General features: G+C 41.0%; 1 protein-coding gene across 1 annotated transcript in view; it reads right to left on the bottom strand.

The window, feature by feature from the left end:
* ACBD6 (acyl-CoA binding domain containing 6) overlaps positions 1 to 23,625 on the bottom strand; it is a 100,211-nt gene that overhangs the window by 54,949 nt on the left and 21,637 nt on the right. The window contains exons 4-5 of the mRNA XM_081865184.1: positions 18,381 to 18,463; positions 5,109 to 5,214 (exon numbers count right to left, since the gene is read on the bottom strand). Of these exons, the coding sequence (XP_081721310.1) occupies positions 5,109 to 5,214; positions 18,381 to 18,463 (189 nt within the window). The remainder of the gene's footprint in view (positions 1 to 5,108; positions 5,215 to 18,380; positions 18,464 to 23,625) is intronic.

Genomic DNA, 23,625 nt, shown 5'->3' with positions numbered 1-23,625 from the left:
TGCAAAAGAATGAGGATACTTCTTACACTCTAAATGATCTGGAATAAAAATGCATAAATCTAATCCCAAGTACAGTGACCCTGCCTATTAAATCTTCCATGCCTCACTTGGCCAGCCTGTATAGCAGTTTCTCAAGTGAACAGCACATAAATTTTGCTTTGCTGCATGTCACAGGTCTAGTCACAAACAAAGCAAGTGGGGAGGCTAAGAAAAGAATTGCCTGCTTTCAAACATGTATGTGCCTGAAGACAACATGTATAGGAACTGTTCTTAATTCAGACAGAAAAAGAAAGCATAGCAAAGATAATTAAAAGGCTCATTCAGTAGAAATATTGTATTCACTGCTGCAATATTACGTCCAGTTACCTTGATGCACCCATGGGGGGGGGGGGCGGATAGAAAAATAGATCTTTTTTGTTCCTCCTCCGGCTCTGAAAAGCATTGGAAAACTTGGGAAGAAATGCAAACATTTCTTATTAAATATTTTCTTTCAGCACAGTGAGTGAAATGCTTTTTAAAGCAGCGTATTAAAATATTGTTACAGGCAATCCACACTGCTGCAAATAACTTGGGAGGCAAGATTCAAAGGTAGTGATGCTGATAGCATTGTTACTGCATCTGACTGGATTACTAAATAAGCAACATTCTTAGGACTTGATGTCAGAAAAGTACTTTCAAAAATATAAAACATGGAAAAGGCTTGCAGTATGGTAGCATACCAAGTATATTATGCCTATGACATGGGAAACTGCTTTTGTTTTTAACTACAGCACCAACTCCCAACTCCTCTTGCTTCCGGATCTAAGTTGCCTTACATCTTCTGCATCAATGTAAAGGGAAACTGATGACTGTTCGTAAATTCAATACTGAACATGAATTAAACATTATTAAGTTTAACAAAAAATAGTCAAAGTTACTGCTGCTCAATTACATTATAGGGATGGTATTTTCTGAACTTTTTTGGGGGGAAACTACCGGTATTTTTTTTATCTGCATGAAAATACTGAGATCTACATACTTTTTCAAAGCTTACATACAACAAATATTTTAATTTACTATAAAAAATTGTATGATTGTTTTTGTTATATTAATGTATTACCCGCCCCAACTTATGCTGTATGGCAGTTTACAACAATCATTTTATTATTTGTACCCTGCCCAACTGACTCGGTTACAATTTAAAATACAATACTGAAAGTAGTTTAAAACAACTTACAATCACAAAAAAGGTGGGTCCTAAAAATATACATCTCAGGTGTCAAAGTTATACCAGTTTCACCTCCAACACTGGGCATATTTGTAGTTATTGCTTAAATAAAATTACTGTATTTACTCGAGTCTAGTGCACAATCAAATCTAATGTGCACCTCAATTTTCAGAACCTTGAAACCAAAAAAAGTGTTTGCTGGGGAATGTAATGCGCATGGCAAAAAGTGCACTCTTTACAATGAGTTTTTACTAGCAGTTTCTTCATGGCTTCCTCTCGGCTAGTCAGTGCCCGTTGAAAGATCAGAGATGCTGCATTTTATTTCCTGCTCTGAACAGCTTCCCCCACAAGCGAAAAAATTAAAATAAGAGGCCTTTCCTGGCACAAAAGAGGAAGGGGTAGGGTAGATAAGAGAACCACAAAGCAAACACCTCACCTGCCACCTTCAAATCTGAGGAATGTACGGAGAGGAGCGGGCGAAGGCAGCTGATTCTACCTGGGGCTGCAAGAGAGAGCATGTGTGCGTGTGTGAATGTGATTGCTCACAGCGGCAGAGCATGCCCAACCGGCATCAGGGGCGGGCACATACCTGCAAGAGTTGTTCAAGCTTTCTTTGGGGGAGATTGCCCAAAGTTGTTGTGCATATGCTCTCATACAGCAGCCTCTATCTGCAGCCTGGGTGGGGCACAGGGTACATTTCCTTCAAAAGGAAGGCAATTTCGCCTAATTTGGGACTGGGAGGGTGGGACATCTGCAATTTCAAAACCTTTCCCCATGACTGCAGAGAGGGTATAATCCTCAAGAGCTGACTGGCACCCTTTTTGAACAGCATGAAATCCCCCCACATTCGTATGAATTCCTCCCAGCCCTGCTTAAGAGCTATTTTGGCATTGTTTTAACAGTGCTGTTTTTCTATCAGCTTGTGCCCAAGGGCCCTGGCACCTCCTTCCCAAAGCCTTCAGGAGGTCGGATGCTCTTGAGGGGATTTGAGCACCTTCCTCACCACCTTCCCAAAGGCTGCCTGGGTTTGAAAAGGAGTACTTAACCTGAGGTACCACTGTACTACTAAAAGTGCATTTCATATCTATACAGTGGTACCTCGGGTTAAGTACATTCCGGAGGTCCGTTCTTAACCTGAAACTGTTCTTAACCTGAAGCACCACTTTAGCTAATGGGGCCTCCTGCTGCCGCCGTGCGGCCGGAGCACAATTTCTGTTCTCATCCTGAAGCAAAGTTCTTAACCCGTGGTACTATTTCTGGGTTGGCGAGTCTGTAACCTGAAGCGTATGTAACCCGAGGTAACACTGTACATAAAACTTTTCTATGGCCAAGTCATGTAAGAAGCCTCCACGTACAGTCACTGACTTGGGAAAAGTAATGAGAAGAGTTGCAATGATGTTGACGGTTTGATAATAAAAGTGTGAAAGAATCTGTTGTTTTCATCTTTGATAAGAATAGGGCATATAATGAATTCATTAACTGAAGAATACCCTATCTTTCTAGAAGCAGATATTCCAGAAAGTCGTATGCCTCTAACAGTAGCCTAAAATTGGCTTGGATTACTAGTTTATTGCTATAGATATCAGAAAGTTCACTTCTAGTTTATACTACTGATCACCAGAAAATAATCACAAACCATTCCTGGACTTGCAATTTATACAAATTTATCTTATATGGCTAAACAACCTGTGACCTCTGGCAATACTGATAGAGCTGAACAATGTACTGTAGAAACACACAGATGTTTCAGTTCACTTCATCGAGGATGAGTTTCTAGTCTTGAATTTTAAACTCCCTCCCCTGCTTTCATCAAATTAATTCATATGAGTTCCTGATTAATAATAAAAAGCCATGCCATCAGCATTCAGAACCCCAGCCGGGAATGTCATGGCTCAAAGGGCAGAAATCTGCTTAGAGCTACATGAGAACCCAACTGAATTTGTGGCGTCTCAGTCTATGAATGCGTAAGCACTTCATCTGTTCACTGCAACACAATATGCTGAGAGACTACATGTTACAGGCCAAAAGCAGGACAAATAGTCAGTGGGCAAAGATAGTAACCAGCAAGTCAAACAGGTTTTATTTTGTCTGACCTTTTACGCGCCAGATATTTACTATCTGGGAAACTCTCAAGCCTTTAAAAAGGAGCTTTGCGAGTGTTGGTGCTGAGCTTTAAAGCCTTAAATGGCCTCGGCCCAGTATATGTGAAGGAGCTTCTCCATGCCCATCACTCTATGGCCATCATGGACACTGAGGTCCAGCTCCAGTAATAACAATTCTCTTAACACTGCTACTGAGTTATTAGTGCAGACCAAAATATAATACCTCCCCTTCTCCAACCAGTGCAGAGCAAGAGATAACTTACAGCCATCCTATCTGGTTTTATCTTTGGCTTGGATCCAGCCAAACAATGCTTCCAACAATGGGAAGTACATTTCAGAAAGTTGAGGGACCCTGAGGAACAGTGTGGGAAGTGGCATTAGGTGCTGTAGAGGAAGGGGGAAATTGACAATGATCACCTTCTCCACTTCCACCAGTAGGATCCCTCCACTGAAAGAAAAGACTTCTGTGGATGGAAGGTAAAGCCTGGACCTAACTCACTAAACAAAATTAATTTCTCTGTATGAAGCTGAACCTCAGTAGAGAGAAAGCAGAGGAAAGTCCCAGTATGCATAAATTGCACTGTTGAATTTTTACTTCTCATTGTGAAGGCATGGCAAGAAGGAGAATTTCTGGCACCACAAAAAATGCTAGAAACATAAACCGCTGGTTCCTTCTGACAAAGTTACATTGGGTAGAGGGTGGGTGTGTACCCATACAAAGGTATGGCTCACAGAAGCCTGAAGCACTTCAGCATGCCAGACCATAATATAGCACTTTATTGTAAAAATAAGTTTTCAGGGAACATAGCTGACATATATTTTACCCTAAAACTCCTTTAGATGACAAGTGAAAGAGCTGCCCCTCTTTTGGCAAAGGTATAAAGACACTTCACTGGCAATGAATTAGCTGCTGCTCCATCATTTCTAAGGCCCATTTCATATGTCACAATGGCAACACAATTGATGTTGAAGTCATGAACAATATGGGTACCCCTCCATAAAGCAAGTCATTTGTATGAAGTACATCCCACATAATCCAGACTGATTTTAGCCACACCAGCAAAATCATGTTCACAAATAGCCTATGGTCAAGTGATGTGAATGTCTGCTGCACAGATACAGAAGGGCAGCAAAGGGTGTCCAAATACAGTTTAGTTAATAAGAGTGAGTGTTCCATATGTAGAGCTATTGCCAATGAAAAACATTACAGGGTACTCCTATTTACACCACTGCTTTATCAGGTATTTCTTGAAGAGTACGATTATTCAATTAAGCTCCCACTATCTTTGCCATCAGTCCAGAGAGGGCTCATCTATAGGGCATGTGGCCTCTTTGGAAAGTTTTTGGGTGCCATTAAGAGGTGGAGTGGGAAGCAGACAGATCAAATCCATAGGGACAATCCACCAAATTTCTTTCCTGTGCCAGCCACATTAAAATTAACTATTCATTTCAATTAGGATTGCGCTAGAGAATTTCCCCAGGGCATGTGGCCCATGTTAATTAAGAGGAAGAGGGGTGCCATTTGGGGGTTTGTGTTTTGTTTTGTTTTTTGCTTTAAACACCAGCCTATCTCTGACCTGCTGTAATTGTTATCACATTCAAAAGTCAAAGTCCAAGCATGTGTCAGGTAACTGTTGCTTAGGAGTGGCAGAGTTGGACAATTCTTCCACTAACAGATGTCTGGTCAGACACACTGCAGCAGAGATATAGCAGCTGCAAGGAAGGATTAGAGAAATGAGGAGACATTAATTTGACATACCAGCCTTTAAGACAGATTAATCCCTCCCCTGGCCCAATACCTTCTCATCTTTCGTATTCACATCCACTTTTTTTGATCGGATGGCTTTGGTTACATGGTCAATGTTGTTTTCTCTGCAGTAGTCAAATATGTTCTTATCTTCTTCCCTAAGAAGACATAAGGGAGAGTGAGCAAATGCGTACGGTTACTGAGCAACGCACAGAAACTACACAAACATAAGATGCCCGGCTTTTCCACCAATTCAATCATTTCAGCATTACTGAGTACTAGATTTCCAGTGCTTTGAATGCAAACAGCATAATTCAGGTTGGGATACACTCTGCATCACACATAACTAAAACAATATACTGAAAGCTAACCTCCCGCAAGGAATGAAGAAAACCGACACAAACCAATTTCAGCCATGAGGAAAAATGTGCACGAATTCATAATAAATTAGTATCTAAAGTTGTCCCTTAATATATCTCTATAAAGCCCCATTTGACATGTACAGACTTTAATATACATTAGTGCACTGGGGCTGACAGTATTTCTTAGCAAAATAAATATGGAATATTCCTTCTGCCATCCATTATTTACACACCAGGGTCTGTTCTCCCTATTTCTGAAGACCCCCCCCCAAAAAAGTAGCAAGTCTGATACAGATAACTTATATAAAGTGGGCTAGTGGGAAAAGGTCACCAACAAAGACTCCAATGGACACAGTCTCAGTATCACCATTCAGTGGTGAGCAGCAAACCAGATTTTCTCGAAAGGATGCTTGAAAGGAAGGCAGAAGGGCTTGGGAAGATAACATGTGGTTTGGTGTTGCGTCTCAACTAACAAACCATGGTTTGCAATTAGCAAATGAACTAGAATCAGAAACCAAAGTTTGGCAGGCACAATAGGCTCCACAAGCTGTTGCACTAGGGTGGTTGAAGTGTTTCTGAAGCCAAGTGCTGAGAGGGTAGAAAACAAATGCAGACAATTCTTTGTCTGAACCACAGTTTGCTTGTTGTGCATTTGTAAGCTCAAATGTTGGTTTGGTTTCTAAACTACTGTTAGCATAAACCAAACTGGCAATGAAACTGAACCAACATTGTCGTGAAACCTATGGCCACATTCAGACAATTATACCTTGGCTTATTAAACTGAGATATGAATAAGGCTTTTGCTATGTGCACATCCCTTTTCTGGTGTGCCTCAATATGCCAGGTAGTCTCTAATTAACCTAAGCTACCTTGCCCTTTTAAAATAAGGTGATGATAAACAAGAGGAATATATGAATGAAATAATGAGAGAGGTACAATACAAACTGGAAATGTTGAGTGTGCCCTGTCAAAGTCTTTCATTGCTGTATGATCAGGTTTATCTTGTGGATATACTTTAGCACTCTTAATCTGAACTTCTCCAAGTTGTGAAACACAAAAGTAACTCAAAACACGGAACTAAGACACTGACTTAAAAGCACGCCAGAATGTATAACTACCCTTCATGTTTACACAGTGAAACATGTTTGAAAACAGTCTAGTCTGGTTCAGAGCAATACACACTTTAGAAAACACATTAAACTAAAAAAAAAATATACGTCACTTAGAACTGAACATTTCCTGAGTGACTTACAAAGGGGAAAGAAATTCAGTTCTACCAGAAAGATAGCCACAAAACACCCTTAACCATCAGTGTTAGTTTTCAAAGGATAGGAGCAATGCTACAATTAACATGTTTTCACTCCCCACCCCCATTTTATTGCCTCATTTTCAAATACTCTGGTGCAATTTGATGGTATTTAGCTTGTTTGTCCACAGGAACATAAGCAGAAACTAAGAGCTGAAGTCTCAGCAAACGATAAGCTTGCTACAATGGGAGCACTGCCAACTTCAAATTCATCATGCTGCTGAAAAAGGTTCCAGGTTATAATGGAACTAATCTCACAGTTCACAAATTGAAGTATAGCTTACATGCATGCAGGATACCGACAATAACAAACTAATCAAGAGGTCAAATAAAATATAACCACTTTTGTAGTTCAAACACAAAACAATACAATAATTGATGGCTTTTATATCTTGCAAGCAACAATCCCTCCAAGAAACCACGTACACTGGTGCCTCGCAAGACGAAAAGAATCCGTTCCGCGAGTCTCTTCGTCTAGCGGTTTTTTCGTCTTGCGAAGCAAGCCCTTTAGCGGCTTAGTGGATTAGCGCTATTAGCGGCTTAGCGGCTTTTAGCGGCTTAGCGGCTTAGAAAAAGGGGGGAAAGGGGGGGGGAGTTGGAAAAACTCGCAAGACATTTTCGTCTTGCGAAGCAAGCCCATAGGGAAATTCGTCTTGCGAAGCACCTCCAAAACAGAAAACCCTTTCGTCTAGCGGGTTTTTCGTCTTGCGGGGCACCACTGTATGTGCTGAAACAGGTGAGAAAAAAACAGAACAAATGGCACATCACTTATGCTGTTTTTTAACTCCTTTAGCTTTATGTGCTTTGTGAATTATGATTCATTCTTCAGAACTCAGGGATTTCTTCTCTTTCCCTTCTGCTAGTGTAGCACTTTTAAAATGAAAGTGCTGATACTGGGCTCCTGCTGCAGAAAAAATGCCAGAACAGACTTCCTCTGACCTACTCCTCACTGTGAATATGGTCTCTTTCTCCTAAGCATATGCACTTTCCTTTTACCTACATTGGGTTCTATATACTACTGCAGGTTGTAAGTGGGGAAATCATATTTCTGAAGGCTTTCTTGCTAAAAAAAAAAAGATAAAGAAAGGGCTCCCGAAGGAGTCCATTGCACTGTTGAACAGCTCCTACTGTCAGAAAGTTCTTCCTGATGTTTAGTTGGAATCTACTTTCCTGTAACTTGAAGCCATTGGTCCTACGCTCCAGAGCAGGAGAAAACAAGATTGCGCCATCTTCCATGTGACAGCCCTTAAGATATTTCAAGATGGCTATCAGATCTCCTCTCAGTCTCCTCTTTTCCAGGCTAAACATACCCAGCTCCTTCAACAGCTCCTCATAAAGTTGGTTTATGATCAAATCTTGGTTGCCCTCCTCTGCACACATTCCAGCTTGTCAATATCCTTCTTAAATTGTGGCGCCCAGAACAGTATTCCAGGTGTGCTCTGACCAAGGCAGAATAGAGCGCTTCCCTTAATCTGAACACTATGTGTCTATTGATGCAGCCTAGAATAGCATTAACTTTTTTTGCTGCTGCATCACACTACTGACTTATGTTAAGCTTGTGGTCCGCTAAGCCCCTTAGATGCTTTACACATGTACTACTAGTAAGCCAGGTGTCCCCCATCTTATATTTGTGCAGCTGGTTCTTTCTGCCTAAGTGCAAAACCTTACATTTGTCCCTAATGAAATTAATTTTGTTAGTTTGGGCCCAGTTCTCCAATTTGCACACATATAATTGGAACTTAATAAACACTGAATGGTACTAGCACTAAAAAAACTGGCAGAAGCAGAAGGATCATTAGTGAAAAGAGGAATACAGCACTCTTGGCTGCCTCTTGTTTCTTTGATGATAATTCACTAAACAATTGAAACTCTGCTTATTTAGAAAAGTTATTTAAGCTTTTTAAAATAGTCTATGCAGTTTGAACTTCTTTGTGAAGGAGAAAAGATGCTTATGCTCGGTTTATCTGGACAAAGCCCTGAAATGTCTTCCCTTTTTTTTTTTTATCTTGCCCCACAAGCAGCTCATATTATCCAGTGAGTCTTTCAAATTTCTACTCTTTTAAAAGACTCTGGGATTATTCTGCATCATTGGAAACACTGCACAGAATCTTCCCTGTCTGCCTACCTTTGTGCTGGGTCAGCTTTGAAGCTAAACAGACAGCTGAGATGGTTGTTATGCTCTATCACTGTACCCTCTCTTTCTCTGGACCTGTCTAATTGTTGTGGTAGAAGGAGATTTGGTTGAAGGATCCTACCTTGCCCAGCAAGGCCCGTGTGCCACAAACAGGTGGCCTTGCCTTTCTGCTTGGCACCGTGCCACTGAGTGTACTGAAGCTCAATGAAGCAGAGAGAGAGAGAGAGAGAGAGAGAGAGATGGGAGCCAAGGCACAGTTGCAACAGTTACTGTTTATGTCAAGGCCTTCTTACCCCCAAGGGACCCATCTTCACATAATCTATAATTATCTCTTCGTTTAATCGCCCCGTCACTTCTGAGGCTCTCCTGGGCACAGGAAGAGGAAAAGCTCATTAAGTGAACCTTTTCTCCTCTCTCCAGCCACCCATAGCTTTTAATTGCTTGGTGTTGTTATTATCTATCAGTGCAACTGGGATCATTTTCATAAGAAAGGGAGGTGGGAGGGAGAGAAGCAGGCACGTGTCCCTGAGGTATGCACTGCAGACAAACCTTTGCTTTCTCAATTATTTATGCCAGCTGAGGTTTTACAAGCTGAATAAATCCATAACTCAAGTTTATTCTGAACAGTCTGGTTCCCCAGGGTGGAAGTGTTGCCCACTTGCCTGCACACTTCTGTGCTGTCCTCAGAGAATAACTAGGACATAACAAGACATGTGTCTGCCAATTGCCCATGCATGAAAGAAGTATGCACAAAATTCAAGATTACCAAGCATTTGAAAAGTCATAGCATAACCACCCCCCTCAGTGAAACATGTTTTTTTGACTCTTACAACACAAGGGAATGTAGCCTTTGCTAATACTCTAGTGCCTATCCAGTTAAAATGAAAAGTAAAAATCCACTGTGCTTCTCAGAAAGTAAGAATGCAAGTAAACCCCCTGAAGGCTTCTACAAATGGCAAATTCCTTGACAAATTCCTTTGCCACTCCTGCCCCACCCAACCCTATGACCATGGGGATACAGATCTCTCTCCTTCGGGCTACATCTCTGCTGCTGGGGAAGTAACAATTACCAACACTTAAATCACAAATCGTAATTGACAGCAAAATCAAATTTTCTCCCCGCTACTACCAAAAAGTCCTACAATTGACAGTGTGTGTAATATGACTATTCAATTGTCAGGTATATTTACCAGATGTCTGTGACATCACCATAGCTGTCAACGTTTCCCTTTAAGGGAAATTCCCTTATTTCGAATAGGATTCCTCGCAAGAAAAGGGAAAAGTTGACAGCTATGGAAATCACTTACGCCAACCTTTTTTCCTTTAAAAAGGAGAGCATTTCCCTGCTCTTCCACATAAGTGCATTCTATATACAAAGGCTTAGTTCAAACATAATGCTAATTGAATGTGCAAATATGCACAGGAGATTGTAGTCTCTTTGCTGCGTACTGTTGTGAGTTAAGCCATGTTTTCCCTCCACCAGACAAACCATGAGCTGCAATCTATCCCTTGATGCCTAAGTAGATTCCTACTGGAGGAAGTGGTCCCAAAATTATTTAGAGCTATACCCAGCAATTTGAATTGTGCTCAGAAACAGGATCAGAATGTAGTAAAACTGTTTTAGCAAATGAGTTGCAATAACCAGTTCTGCTCAAGAGTATGCCTGCAGCATTCTAGAGTAACTGTATTTTCTGAACACGTTTGAGAAGCAACCCCACACAATATGTGTTGCAGTAATCCCACCAAGACCAAACTAAGGCAGGGGTGGGCAGAAGGCAGACTGGGATCTACTGGGTAGATCTCTCAGAAATTTCCAGTTGACTGGCAAGAATTTCTGACTCTCAGTTGTTTATTAACAAAATTATTCTTCCTTAAATTGCATTACTGAAATGAAGAAACCTGATGGGGGTGTTAACCACAAGTGGATTTTTGCATGGAAGGACAGAGAGTTCAGTTCTGATGTTCAAAAACAAATCCCTCAATTCAAAATTTTTCAATGTTATGCCCTTGGCTCCAGCGGTTCTACTGAAAAACACAGGTTAATCCTGCAAGCATGAAAGTTACCCACCTCATAACTGAGGCATGTGTGACTATGGTCAGAATTGGTGCTTACATATCTGAGCCAAGCCACTGCCAAGAAAAAAAGCTGTATATTCTTGACAAAATCATGGAATTTGTCTTAACATACTTAACAATCAGTTGAAGTTTTATAGCACAATCCTAAACAGGTACACTCAGAAGTCTCACTGAGTTCAGTGGAACTTACTCCCAAGTAACCATGTATAGAATTGCAAGCTTCAATCATTGTTGTTTCTGGAATCTGTTAGTTTTAGGTGAAGTTTACAACTGTATGGAAAAAGCTGCTCTTTAAAATTCTGCAGGCCTTTGCGCCTGACCACACGCAGTGACCTCTGGTATTTTCTGCCAAAACAGTTCATTTGTCTCTCAGATCAACTAATCAATTCCAAAGCCATCAATCATTCCAGTTCAGTACTAGTCTAGCTCAGAGTTGGCCAGATGGCTGCCTCTGTTAATGGGATTAATAAAATTCTGATAGATTACATGGCATCAGACTACAAAATATGATAGGGACTATCAAAAATGCTGGAGAAGATTGTGAGGAGAGGGAAGAGACAATAGCCCATCATTTCTTGGCAGTTTAGTTCCCTGTAGCATTCCCAAAACAAGGAAGGAGATCATTACAGTTCCCTCTTCATGCTGCTGCAAAAAACTATCCTTTACTTTTTAATCTGTTCCTTTAGTACTTCTAACTAAAAGGACCACTTTAAAAAAATCATTTTTGATCAGTTTTGTTCAAGTTTTCACATTCTACAGTACTAAACATTTCTCAAATTTGCAATCTCCAACTTAACAAAAACAGCATTTAAAGACACTGCTTTAAAACAGTTGCCACCTAGCTAAAGCACATTGCTATATTTCTGCACAGTTTACAAGGGTGTTTAGTCATTAAATGAATACATACAAAGTGAGTGAGAGGGTGTATGTGTGTTTCGTATCTGTATGCAGCTCCTGGTGAGCAGACACTGTTGTTACTTGCATTGTTTAGACATAGGTTGCTGTTTTTCAGAAACAGAGAAAGGGTACATTATATTAAAAAACATCTTATTTTATTTGAAGTTGAGTGGGGAAAACACACACACCCAAAAATCAGAAGCAGGCAACATATTTAGTATCAATGGTCTGATTAAAGTTCATTATGAGCCAGTAGTATGCAGGTATCGGCACATTCCTACAAATGGATACTTGGAAGTAAGTCCTGTTGAGTTCAATGAGACTTACCTCCAAGTGAAAGTACAGTGGTACCTCAGGTTAAGTATTTAATTCGTTCCGGAGGTCCGTTCTTAACCTGAAGCACCACTTTAGCTAATGGGACGTCCTGCTGCCACTGCGCAGCCGGAGCACGATTTCTGTTCTCATCCTGAAGCACTATTTCTGGGTTAGTGGAGTCTGTAACCTGAAGCGTCTGTAATCTGAAGCATATGTAACCTGAGGTACCACTGTACATAGAACTATAGCCTAATTTCTATAGCAGTTTAGAAGTACACACACACACACACACACACACACCTGCTTACAGATTATTGGACAGGTGACTTTTCTACAATATCACATAATTCATTCCTTCAGGGCACCAAATCCAGACGCCATCACAGAGGCATTTTCAGCAGTTTGTTTGTGTTTCCTTTCATTAAGGTTCAGCAAAATTTGAAATAAGAGGATCCATTCGCCAGTGGAAACGACACTGCTGGTGGAATGATTTTTCCTTCCCCCCACAGCTCCTGGCATGCCCAAAAGATCTACTCTGGAGCAGATGGGTGGGGGACTGCCTTCACACAATGGTGGATGTTGCTCAGAACTTAGCATGCAGGGCAATGGTAGACAGAAGAACCAAGAGTCAGGTGGGACTGAAAAATATTGGGGCTGGGTGAGGAATTAATATCTTTATTAGGCAGTGTTTTAGTGTTTTCAAAGTGTATGACATACACAAAAACATTCAGTAGTCCTCACCCCACCCCTCCCTTAGGGAATTATATTAGCCTTGCTACTTCATTGGAGATTTTGCTGGTGTGAGATCTGAAAGCTGCACATACTCTTTTCCGTTACACTATGCCAGTTCTCTGATCAGAAAATTAATGTATTTTTGAACTATTTTAATTGGTTGTTTAATAGTTAACATTTGATTTGATATACAGTGGTGCCCCACAAGATGAACGCCTCGCAAGACGGAAAACCCGCAAGACGAAAGGGTTTTCCGTTTTGGAGGCGCTTTGCTAAACGAATTTCTCTATGGGGTTGCTTTGCAAGACGAAAAAATCTTGCGAGTTCCCGTGGGTTTTTCCCGCTTCCCCCCCTTTCCTAAGCCGCTAAGCCGCTTATCAGCTGTTCCGCTGATAAGCCACTTAACAGCTGATCGCTAAAAGCCGCTAGACCGCTAACAGCGCTAATCCGCTAAGCTGTCAATGGGCTTGCTTCGCAGGACGAAAAAACCGCTAGACGAAGAGAATCGTGGAACGGATTCTTTTCGTCTTGCGAGGCACCACTGTAAATATCAAAGTGAGAATTGAACAACCAAACAAGTGCCGAATACATGCATATTGCAAACCTCAAATATTTTTAAAGAAGTTGGCCCTTGAAAAAACATTATGTCACTTGTTCAAAATCTTACAACTAGCACAACAAATTTTGGCTTCTCTTTATTCCCAGTATTAATCATTTAACAGTTTTCTCTCACATGTCTCCTCTCTCAAGGAAAATAAAAACGGGTAATTTGAAAAAGAACACTGAGTTCTGATTTAAATCAGATATATATTTTTTAAACTACAGTGAATTTGTTTTAAAATAGCTAAGTATGAAATGAAGTGTTAATTTAATATAAACACATTAAAACCTACACTTAACCTCTATCAACTTTTAATCTTCAAGCTATCAAAACAAATTAGAAAGATAGTGGGGGAAATACCTACTTTTTGAGGTCATTATAAATGGGGCAAAGGGAGCATTACTGATATTGAGGCTTGGTGCTGAGACCAGCAATTAGCAAGCAACCACCGATGTTTTTGTGGGTGGGAAACTAGTATTTTAGTTTAGTGGTTTTGGTTTAAAAATCAGTTTACCTGGGAAGTATGAATCCAAAAGCTAAAAATGAAAGAAGGCCATTTGGTTTTGAACAGCACCCAGAGGCCTACACAAAAATATCGGGGTAGGAGATGGCATATGATGAAAATACAATACATACAAATAAAATATACTTTAAATAGTTTAGAACTAATCCAAATTCTGTCTTTTATTTTGTTTATAAGATTATGGAGCTAAAACTACTTGAAGCTTAGCATCCAGTAGTGAAAAGGTGGCAAAAGAATAACATGTCATTATGATATGGTTCACATAATTTTTACCTCTGGCTCATGAGTTCAACATCTCAAGCGTTTCATGTGACACTTAACAAGAAAGAAATGAGATAGGATTACAGGAGCTTGAGGGGTGGTATTTTTCAGGTAGCTTACTAAAGTTAAAGTTAAAGTTAAAGACCATGGGTTATATTATATCCTATAGTGGTTTTGTGGTATCTAAAAGCACTTTGACTTGTACAAGATAGGGCACTTGATTTTCCCCTACTCCCCCTACAATGCTTTGCACTGCCCAAAATGCTCCTGAAGGGTGCATGACTCTCTGGAACAGTGTGATATCATCATCATCATCATCATCATCATCATCATCATCCTGCCTTTCACCCAAAGATCCCAGGGTGGTTCACAATAGAAAATGGGTGCATATAGGTAGGGAAGATTAGTGAAAACCTGATGGTCTGTCTTGCGTGCAGAAAAGTGGTTTTTGCTACTACAACACCACCATCAGAAACAGCCCAAAAGATTCCTCTCCCACTAAAAGGTATTAGTATAGCAAAACTAGGAAGATGGCATTTTGTCCCATTTTTACTGCTGTGAATAGTCATTCATCTGTTCTTGCATACAGTTTAGCACTACATAAAACTGGGAGGCCCACATGGGAGGCAACTGGTTCATCATTCTTGTAACAGACAAAAATGTTTTTGTTTTCCTGGGCATTTTGGAACCACCAATGATTGGATGTTATTATGTTTTTAAATATTTTTATGTCTTTTTACTGTATTACTGCATTTCGTTTCTGTAAATTATTCCTGTGAATTGCTGTGCGACATTCTGTTGTGAGAAGTGGAAGTATAAATTTAAAAAACTAACTACCGTATATACTATAAGCCGACCCGAATATAAGCCAAGGCACCTCATTTTAACACAAAAAACTGGGAAAACTGACTGACTTGAGTATAAGCCAGTTCAACACACCACAAACCTGGTGGTGGCGGCAGCGGCGGAGGAAGAACAAGCAGCCTGAAAGGGCTGCTTTCAGGCTGCTCGTCCCTCCGCCGCCGCCGCCCACCTTACTCAAATATAAGCCGAGGGGGGCTTTTTCAGCATAAAAAATGTGTTGAAAAAGACAGCTTATACTCGAGTATATGCGGTAACTGACTTTTACCTTTGGCTTTTCATTGCCTCATTGCCCCACTGTTAACAATTCCACTGTGGGGCTGTGTAAAGACTAAGAATAACACTTTTATGTTTCAGGCAGTGGGCCTTAATCCATGAAAGCTTATGTCACAATAAATCTAATACTCTCTGTTGTTTTTGTGAGTGAAATATCTTACTCTGGTGGATGCTAAGTTTGCTTCTTGACAAAAGGACAGCCAGATAGATGATCCTGAGTCTTAGCCAATCTTCCCATCTTCTCATTTTGAAGCTACAGTGCCCAAGAATACTGTTGATGGGCCTGCTTACTTAAATGTACAATCATGATCTACAGCTACAGAATAGATAATTGAAAAAAAGTCACCTTGTTGTGATCAGAGCACTGGGTGATAGAAGTCCGGATGACTGGGCAGTGGGACAAATTAGGAGTGTTCAGGGGACTGTTTCACATGGTACATGGCTAAGGCCACCTAATTTTAGCCACATCTGCAACCTCTTATGACACATTTGTGAGAAACTTTCCAAAATAATTGCTCTCTGGTCTGCTCTGGGCACTGTAGTTCAAGCTGGAGTTGTTCAATGTGGCCTCTTGCCATATATGCCACTTCAACTTGTTTAATCTTCAGAAGCTGACAGTCAGTTTGAAGTGGATACAATCACATGCAGTTCAGATCATGCCTTCTGTAGCTCACTAAGGCTGCAATCCTAGGAGATGTGGAAAAATCTGAAGGCAGTAAAATTGCTTTGTCCTATACCTGGTCAAGTTCAAGCCTGAATTCCACTGTCCACTTCAGAGATGCGAATTCCTCCAGTTCCATTGACTATTCTTCCACAGCCCAAAGGATTGCAGTCTAAAAGCATTTGATTAAGACTGGTAGAATGTGTTTGTAATGGTAGGGGAGTATTAAATTTTCTATTATGGAAAGATGGCCTAGATTTTACTATACATAAGCAGTTGCCTCAAATATACAACACACTCAAGTGAACGTATTTTGCTGTGGATGAACCCTCCTATTACTGCTTAGACTGCAAATCTTCTAACCTGAAGAAAAATCACCAAGCACATGACTGCAAAAGAACTCCAGTCACCCCAAAATTTCATCCTTCATCCACCCATTTAAATCTGGCTCTCAGTTTTGACATACAATGGTGTAGGACCATCTTTATAAAATTATCTGCAGTTGTTCTTCCCTTGTTTTTCAACATTTATATTACAACTTCAAGAAAATAAATGTAACGAAGATCTGGAAATAAAGGGGAAACTCTCATAAAGATATTAATGGTTCCATTCATACTATTACCATTAGAATATATCAGAATGTGGATCATACACACTAGATCACCTTCCTTCAATATTCATAGTACCCTCTTCAACAGTTGCCCTTCCTCACAATATCTCCATTTGCTAAAATCATTAAATGCACATTGATCTGTATTTAAAGGGTTAGCTATCAATCCTTGGACTCCACAGAAGTGGTGTTGAAGTAAAGAAGCCTGAGACACCTGCAAGACGAATCAAAACATGAAGCTAATGAATAAGTTTTTTTTAATTGTAATAATGTTGCAATGGTGTTTCAAGGTTTTTCCATTATTGTGCTATTTTTACTACTACCTGTGAAAGGTGTTGCACATAATGTTTCAGTGGTGAATTATGGAGGTAATTCACATTTAGGAGGATAGAAAAGGTTTTCCCCATGATTGCGCTATTTCTACCACTACCTGTGAAAAGGTGTGGCACATAATGTTTCAGTGGTGAATTATGGAGGTAATTCACATTTAGGAGGATAGAAAAGGTTTTTCCCATGATTGCGCTATTTCTACCACTACCTGTGAAAAGGTGTGGCACATAATGTTTCAGTGGTGAATTATGGAGGTAATTCACATTTAGGAGGATAGAAAAAGGAGCGATTAACCAGCTAAAAAATATATATATAAGTCCGTTGACTGTCCCACTATTTTGCCTTTGTTCGTTCAAAACAACATGTGTGTTTTGTGTGCTAGCAACACTGATACTTCTACAAGAACTCCACTATGTTTTCACATTGGATGGGGCACCACATTCTGAGATTCCGACATTGCCCTTGGGGTCCCTCTACAAACTCTATAATTTGATTATTGTAGATCTCCCATTTCCTGGCATCCCTTACTTCATCACAACTTTCATATAGAACAGGCATGTCCAAAGTCCATTTCGGGGGCACAATTCGGCCCGCCGGTCAGTTTAATCCAACCCCTGTGGCAGTTTACCTCCTGGGGTAAAATCCTAAAAAAACCCACAACAACTTCGGGTAAAATAATAAAAAAGCTCAACAACTTCAATCCTAAAAAAAGCTTAATGGCCCTCTTTGAAAAAAGTTTGGACACCACTGATATAGCATCAACACAGATTTCTCAGTTTAGTTCCTTTTATATTTTTATTTCTAATGCTGACCTCAATTAGTAACCTTAATTTTTCATTGTAAGTTTTAAAATATGTTACCTTTATTCACTTTGGCCAGCAATATTGAGTGTGCATCTTCAACTATAAACTTTAAAACAACAGTTCTGCTAAATGAGATTGCAACACAAACCTCCATGTGTTCAATCAGAAGTAAATCCAACAATATTAGTGAGAATTACCCTCAGCTGGAGCATTAGTTATTAACATGCAGGTGCAAAAAGGCTTTTGAATACAGCTTATAAATGAAAATGGAGTCCCAATGTTAACTTCCTTACAGTGCCTATCCAATATTTTCCAGGGAAATAACGTAAAAGGTTTTTGGTAAGTATTACAAAATTGAACAGTAATTGAAACACAGAAACATACACTCACCCTCCCCAAACATTTCACACCAGGGAAAAAATAGTACCTGGCAGCAATACTGACAGCTACTGATTTAAATTATTAGGGGGCCTAGAAAGATCTTTCCTGCCATTTATTATCTGACTGGAGAGGCACTATCATTTTTGTAGATATTCTAAACAAACACGGAATGAAAATGAAGCTATGAAAATATACCTGATGGTTTCTTCTTGATACAGTGAGCTGACAACTGGACCTCCAAACCCAGCTTTTCCCTCCTTTCCTTTCTTTTCTGCTATCTGAAAGAACAAACATTAAAATATCAGTTCTCCAACCGTCACATGAAGAACACAGGAAGAAAGCACAGTCACCGTTTCATGAAGAAGGTGGAGAAAGATTGGTGGAAACAGTGATATTCTGTGCATATTCAAATAGAAATTGTTTGAACACTAAGGGGGAATATTGTTCCCAAACAGAAAACAGTTACTTTGCTACACTCACTTCATCACTTAAGCCAGCAGTGAGGTGGGCATCCTCATTGCAATTTTCAGATGTCTCTTGAATACCGTTTTATGCTGACAGGCTAGTTGTTTAAACTTTTTCAAGCTGAGCCAGACATGTTTATAACTATTTTGTATTGTTTTTATGACATTTTATGTTTTATTGCTTATTTTGTTGAACACCGCTTTAATATTTTACATGAGGGGGCAGTGGACTTCCAGCGAGGCAAAATGGCGGGCGCCACAGTGGCACGTAGCTCCTGATGGCAGCCAGCATCAACTGCGCTGCCTGGTTGGTCCCCAGCCCGCCAGAACTGCCGCCGCCAACACCGTCACTGGAGGCAAACCGGGGGTGCCTGGTGTGTCAGCCAGGGTAGCCGCCAGAACCCGCCCCCGGCAACGACCTTGGCTGAGCTGGGACCGAGAATACCTGGCCAACGGCCAGCAGAGCCAACCCAAAGAAATAAGGAGCCCCGACCTCCCCAGCTTACCATAGTTGCCACTGTTGCCGCCGACGCCAAAGGGAAAGAGGAGAGGTAGGAGAGTACCAGGAGGGCCTGGGAGGCCATGACAAATCGCACGGCCAAGCCCAGGCCCAACCCGAGCCTACCTCCCTGGCAGCTAGCGTGCCAAGAGCACACTGGGGACCAGAGAGAGGCCACGCGACGGAGGACACCCCGGAAGAGAAGAGAGTGCAGAATGCCCCCCCCATCTTGCTGGAAAATGTATTTTAATAATATTCAAAACCTCCCCCCCCCTTTTTTTTTTGAGAAGCCCACTGCCGCTACAGCCATCTTTTATTTTTAAAATCTTAATTCCCTTTCCTTAATTTTTAAAAATATTTCTTAAAAATACGTCGTCTCCCCCCCCCCATTTTTTACCTCAAATTTCTCTCTTAAGAATTAAAATGGCGGCAACCAGAAGAGAGCCCTGAATCAGCACAGGCCACTTCACCCCCATGAGAGGCAGTGTGCACATTCTTTTAAATAAATAAATAATAATAATAATAAAAAGAACAAATTAATGGTGCTTGCTGAAAGCAAAAGAAACGAGTATTTTAGCCACATTCCCAAATCAGCTACTTCCAGAAAATCAAGTCACTGTGTTCCTGCAGTCAGTTCTAATGCTGACCTATGCGCCCATCTCTGCATATGTTGTATGATTTACTTGTTCAGAAGTAAAATGGAGTAAGAAGTTCTAGATGCACTTTCCCCCTCTTGATCAGCTTGAATAAACCCCAATTGTATAAAGAAACTGAAGAATGAACAAGTTACAAGTTTGTTACTGAAGAATAATTCATCATGCAAACAAGCCCTCAGAGATATAAATTATTACACAGCTGTATAGGGGACTGCCTATTGTACCAGGCCAGTCTGCTCTGAATGGAAGCTGCTCTCCAACAGTGCTTCTGACTGATCCTTATAATTGAACATTTCAAGGACTGAACCTGGGACCTTCTGCATGCAAGCCCTGTGCTTCAGGATTGTACTATGGCCCACTGTATAGTATATTCCTTCTCAAATGTATAGCACACAAGATATCCCGGAAGAAACTGTGTACTCATGGCATCGGTTCCCAGGTGTAATGGCTACTTAGAGGACATGTCTACACTGGACCATCATTGTGCCTTACACGATGTCAGACTGAATCTCCATCAAGAACAGAACTGCCAGCTCCAATTTGCAGCCTCTCTGCTCTCAAAGATCTCGGGCAAAGATCTTTCCCAGCTCTGAGAGCTAAGATCTCTAACTAGAGATGCCAAAGATTAAGCCTGGTAGAGGAAACGACCGATTTAGACACATCCAATTGATGCGTGATCGCACCCATGCACACTGGAAGTGTCTGAAAAAGGGGGAAGAACAGGGGTGGGGCATAATGGGATTATGCACGCTCCCCTGTTGCACACGATGACCTGGAACACAACCCCCATGCAAACTGGGGGTTGCCTGTACATGCAAAGCCTGAACTCTTCCATCAAATTATCTATGCCCCCTCCCCAAAACGGGTCAATCTCTTCCTACTACGCCTCTCAATGTGTTTGAGCTTTTCCCTTGCACTTTCATGCTTTGTTTTCATGCTTTGTTTTAATATTTATTTGATCTGCTTTAAAAAGCAGAGACATCACCTTGCCAACAAAGGTCCGTATAGTTAAAGCTATGGTTTTCCCAGTAGTGATGTATGGAAGTGAGAGCTGGACCATCAAGAAGGCTGATCGCCAAATAATTGATGCTTTTGAATTATGGTGCTGAAGGAGACTCTTGAGAGTCCCATGGACTACAAGAAGATCAAACCTACCCATTCTGAAGGAAATCAGCCCTGAGTGCTCACTGGAAAGACAGATCCTGAAGCTGAGGCTCCGATACTTTGGCCACCTCATGAGAAGAGAAGACTCCCTGGAAAAGACCCTGATGTTGGGAAAGATCAAGGGCACAAGGAGAAGGGAACGGCAGAGGACGAGATGGTTGGACAGTGTTCGAAGCTACCAGCATGACTTTGACCAAACTGCGGGAGGCAGTGGAAGACAGGAGTGCCTGGCGTGCTCTGGTCCATGGGGTCATGAAGAGTTGGACACGACTAAACAACAACAACATTTGGTCTGCTTATGTACCCCTGCTCTGCTCTGCACATGGCATGCTATAGTCTGGACAACCTCCAACTCAATGCCCTCTTCAATAAGAGCACACCTGTGACTTTACTATGAATGGCATGACTCATCTAGACTCCACAGTCCTGAGAAATCCTCTTCCATTCCTGTATTCCTGGAAGAGATTAAGCGAATAAAATCGATCTGGAACTGGGCAGAACATATAGATTTACTCAAAACAAGTACAGCAAAGTGTTCCCATTACTGGCTTAATACAGTGTATTTTTCAATAAAAGGAGCAGCTTTATTCAGGATACAATCAGATCCTGACTAGCTGTCATTGGCAATGGTGCTCCAGAGGGCTACATGTTTGAAAGCTGTATTCCAAATGGAATGAAAATGCAGGGAGTGGTATTTTCTAACATCATTAATTCACTTCTGCCTCTCTTTGCCCCCCTCTTCTTATTCCTTTATACACAATGTCAAGAAATATACTTCCAAATTGTTGTCAAGCATAAAAGAGGTGCCACGTATCCCAGATCAGAGGTTAACATATAATGACAGACACATTAAATACACTGTCCAATGCCTCCACAACCATTTTAGCTCAATCTTCTCTTTTTAAAAGACAGCAACTCAAACACAATTATAGGCTCTAACAGAATTAAAATCAAATCATGATTGAACAATCAAATATTTGAAGAGGATGGCTATAATGCAAAGCATTATATAAAGGAAAAAAACCTCAGTAACTCAAGCATTTCCTTAAAGGTTCTCTGTACTCTTAACATGAAGTCTGTATCCACTGATGAATTAAATACAGAGTTTTTCAAAATGCGTCTTCAGGAATCCTGAGGTTCCTCAGAACCACTCAGTGGCAAAATAAATGCATACATATGCCTCTTTCAGCAAAGTAGTTCTGAGATATGTTACGTGAATTATATAAGAACCAGCCTGTCTTCTGAACAATACACTCAAGTGAGACAAGTTAAAATGAAAAAAATTTGTTCTCTTCCTTGATTAGAAGATTTAAGAATGTCACAGCACTCAACAATGAACACACGTAAGAAGATATGCAAGGTCTTCTGAGAATGAGTCTTTACCTTCTGGAATGGTTCTAGGGGTTGCTTGTGCGTAAATCGGCGCCATGCTTGGCAGGGTTACCTGGGTGAACCCTTTCTCTCCAGACAGCCACTCACCCGTGGCTGTCTCAATCGCTGGCAGAATCCATCAGTGGGCGTTTCTTGAACTTCTTCCAGCAAAGAAGGTCTTTGACGCCTAGTCTCCTCCTACTCTCCCTGCGCGGAAGCCTTCTGCGCAGGGAGGGTGTGGGCAGCGGAGGACCCGTGCTCTCCCCGCTGGTCTCCAGCGAGGAGTCATGGAGCCACCTCGCCGATTCCCCCATCTGCCCCCCTTCTCCACTGGTGCTACGCTGATTTCCTTCCCCAGAAGATGGGCTCTCTCTCTCCCTCCTGGGACGCTCTCCGGAATCCCTCTGGAGCCCTCCCTCTCCCTCTGGCTCCGATGGCAGTTCCCTGACACCTTCCTTCTTGATTAACTGTTCTTCTATAGTAATCCTACTAAAACATGATTCCAGAATGAAGCAAAGTAGCTTGTTTCAAGCAGACTGAATAAAAACATCTTGTATTCATACAAATAATACCCATTAGATGTGGACATTAGGGCAAAATGAAACAGAACAGAGCAATGTTAGGGGTGGTGAACCACTGACCCCCAAGCATTGTTCTGGTCTCCAAGACTTTGCTGGCAATGACATGTGCAGTACTGGCAGAAAATAAAAATAAAGCATGAACTGAATGTCCCAACTGCAGCTCTTTTAATGGGTGGCTTCTTTATCCACCACAGTGGGGATGCAAATCACCCAACCCCTACTCATCAGTTGAGCAGGGATTGGTGGTTATCATTCCCAGTGCTGGGTGATTTAAACCTGTCCACCCAGTCCAGTTGATTGATGAACTGATAAATGGAGAAGAAATGTAGTAACATCAATTTAAAAAAAATCTACTATGGCAATATCAGAAGACTGCTAGCATTCATTCATTAGTGATCATTATTTTACTGCAAATAATAGAAACTAAGAAAACCATGTCTGTCAGTTAAATAGGGAAGAGCTAGTTTCTTGTTGATATTAAACAGTAGAACTAAGATTCTTTGCATAATTTGACTGAACAGGAAGAGGAAGATGAAAACCCTCCTAAAGTTTCAGGTACCCTTTCCCCTTCCTTTCTATCCCGGTGTCATGACCCGGCTCTCCTTTAGGAACCAAATTTGATCAGACACTAATTGTGTTTGACAGTCACAATTACATGCCAGGGTGGAGATCTGAAGTTGGTTAATTGTGTGTGCTGTAATTGCT

The sequence above is a fragment of the Podarcis erhardii genome (assembly GCF_964252035.2).
Source record: "Podarcis erhardii genome assembly, chromosome: 6".
Taxonomy (NCBI): Eukaryota; Metazoa; Chordata; class Lepidosauria; order Squamata; family Lacertidae; genus Podarcis; species Podarcis erhardii.
This window is presented reverse-complemented; position numbering and strand designations above follow the sequence as displayed.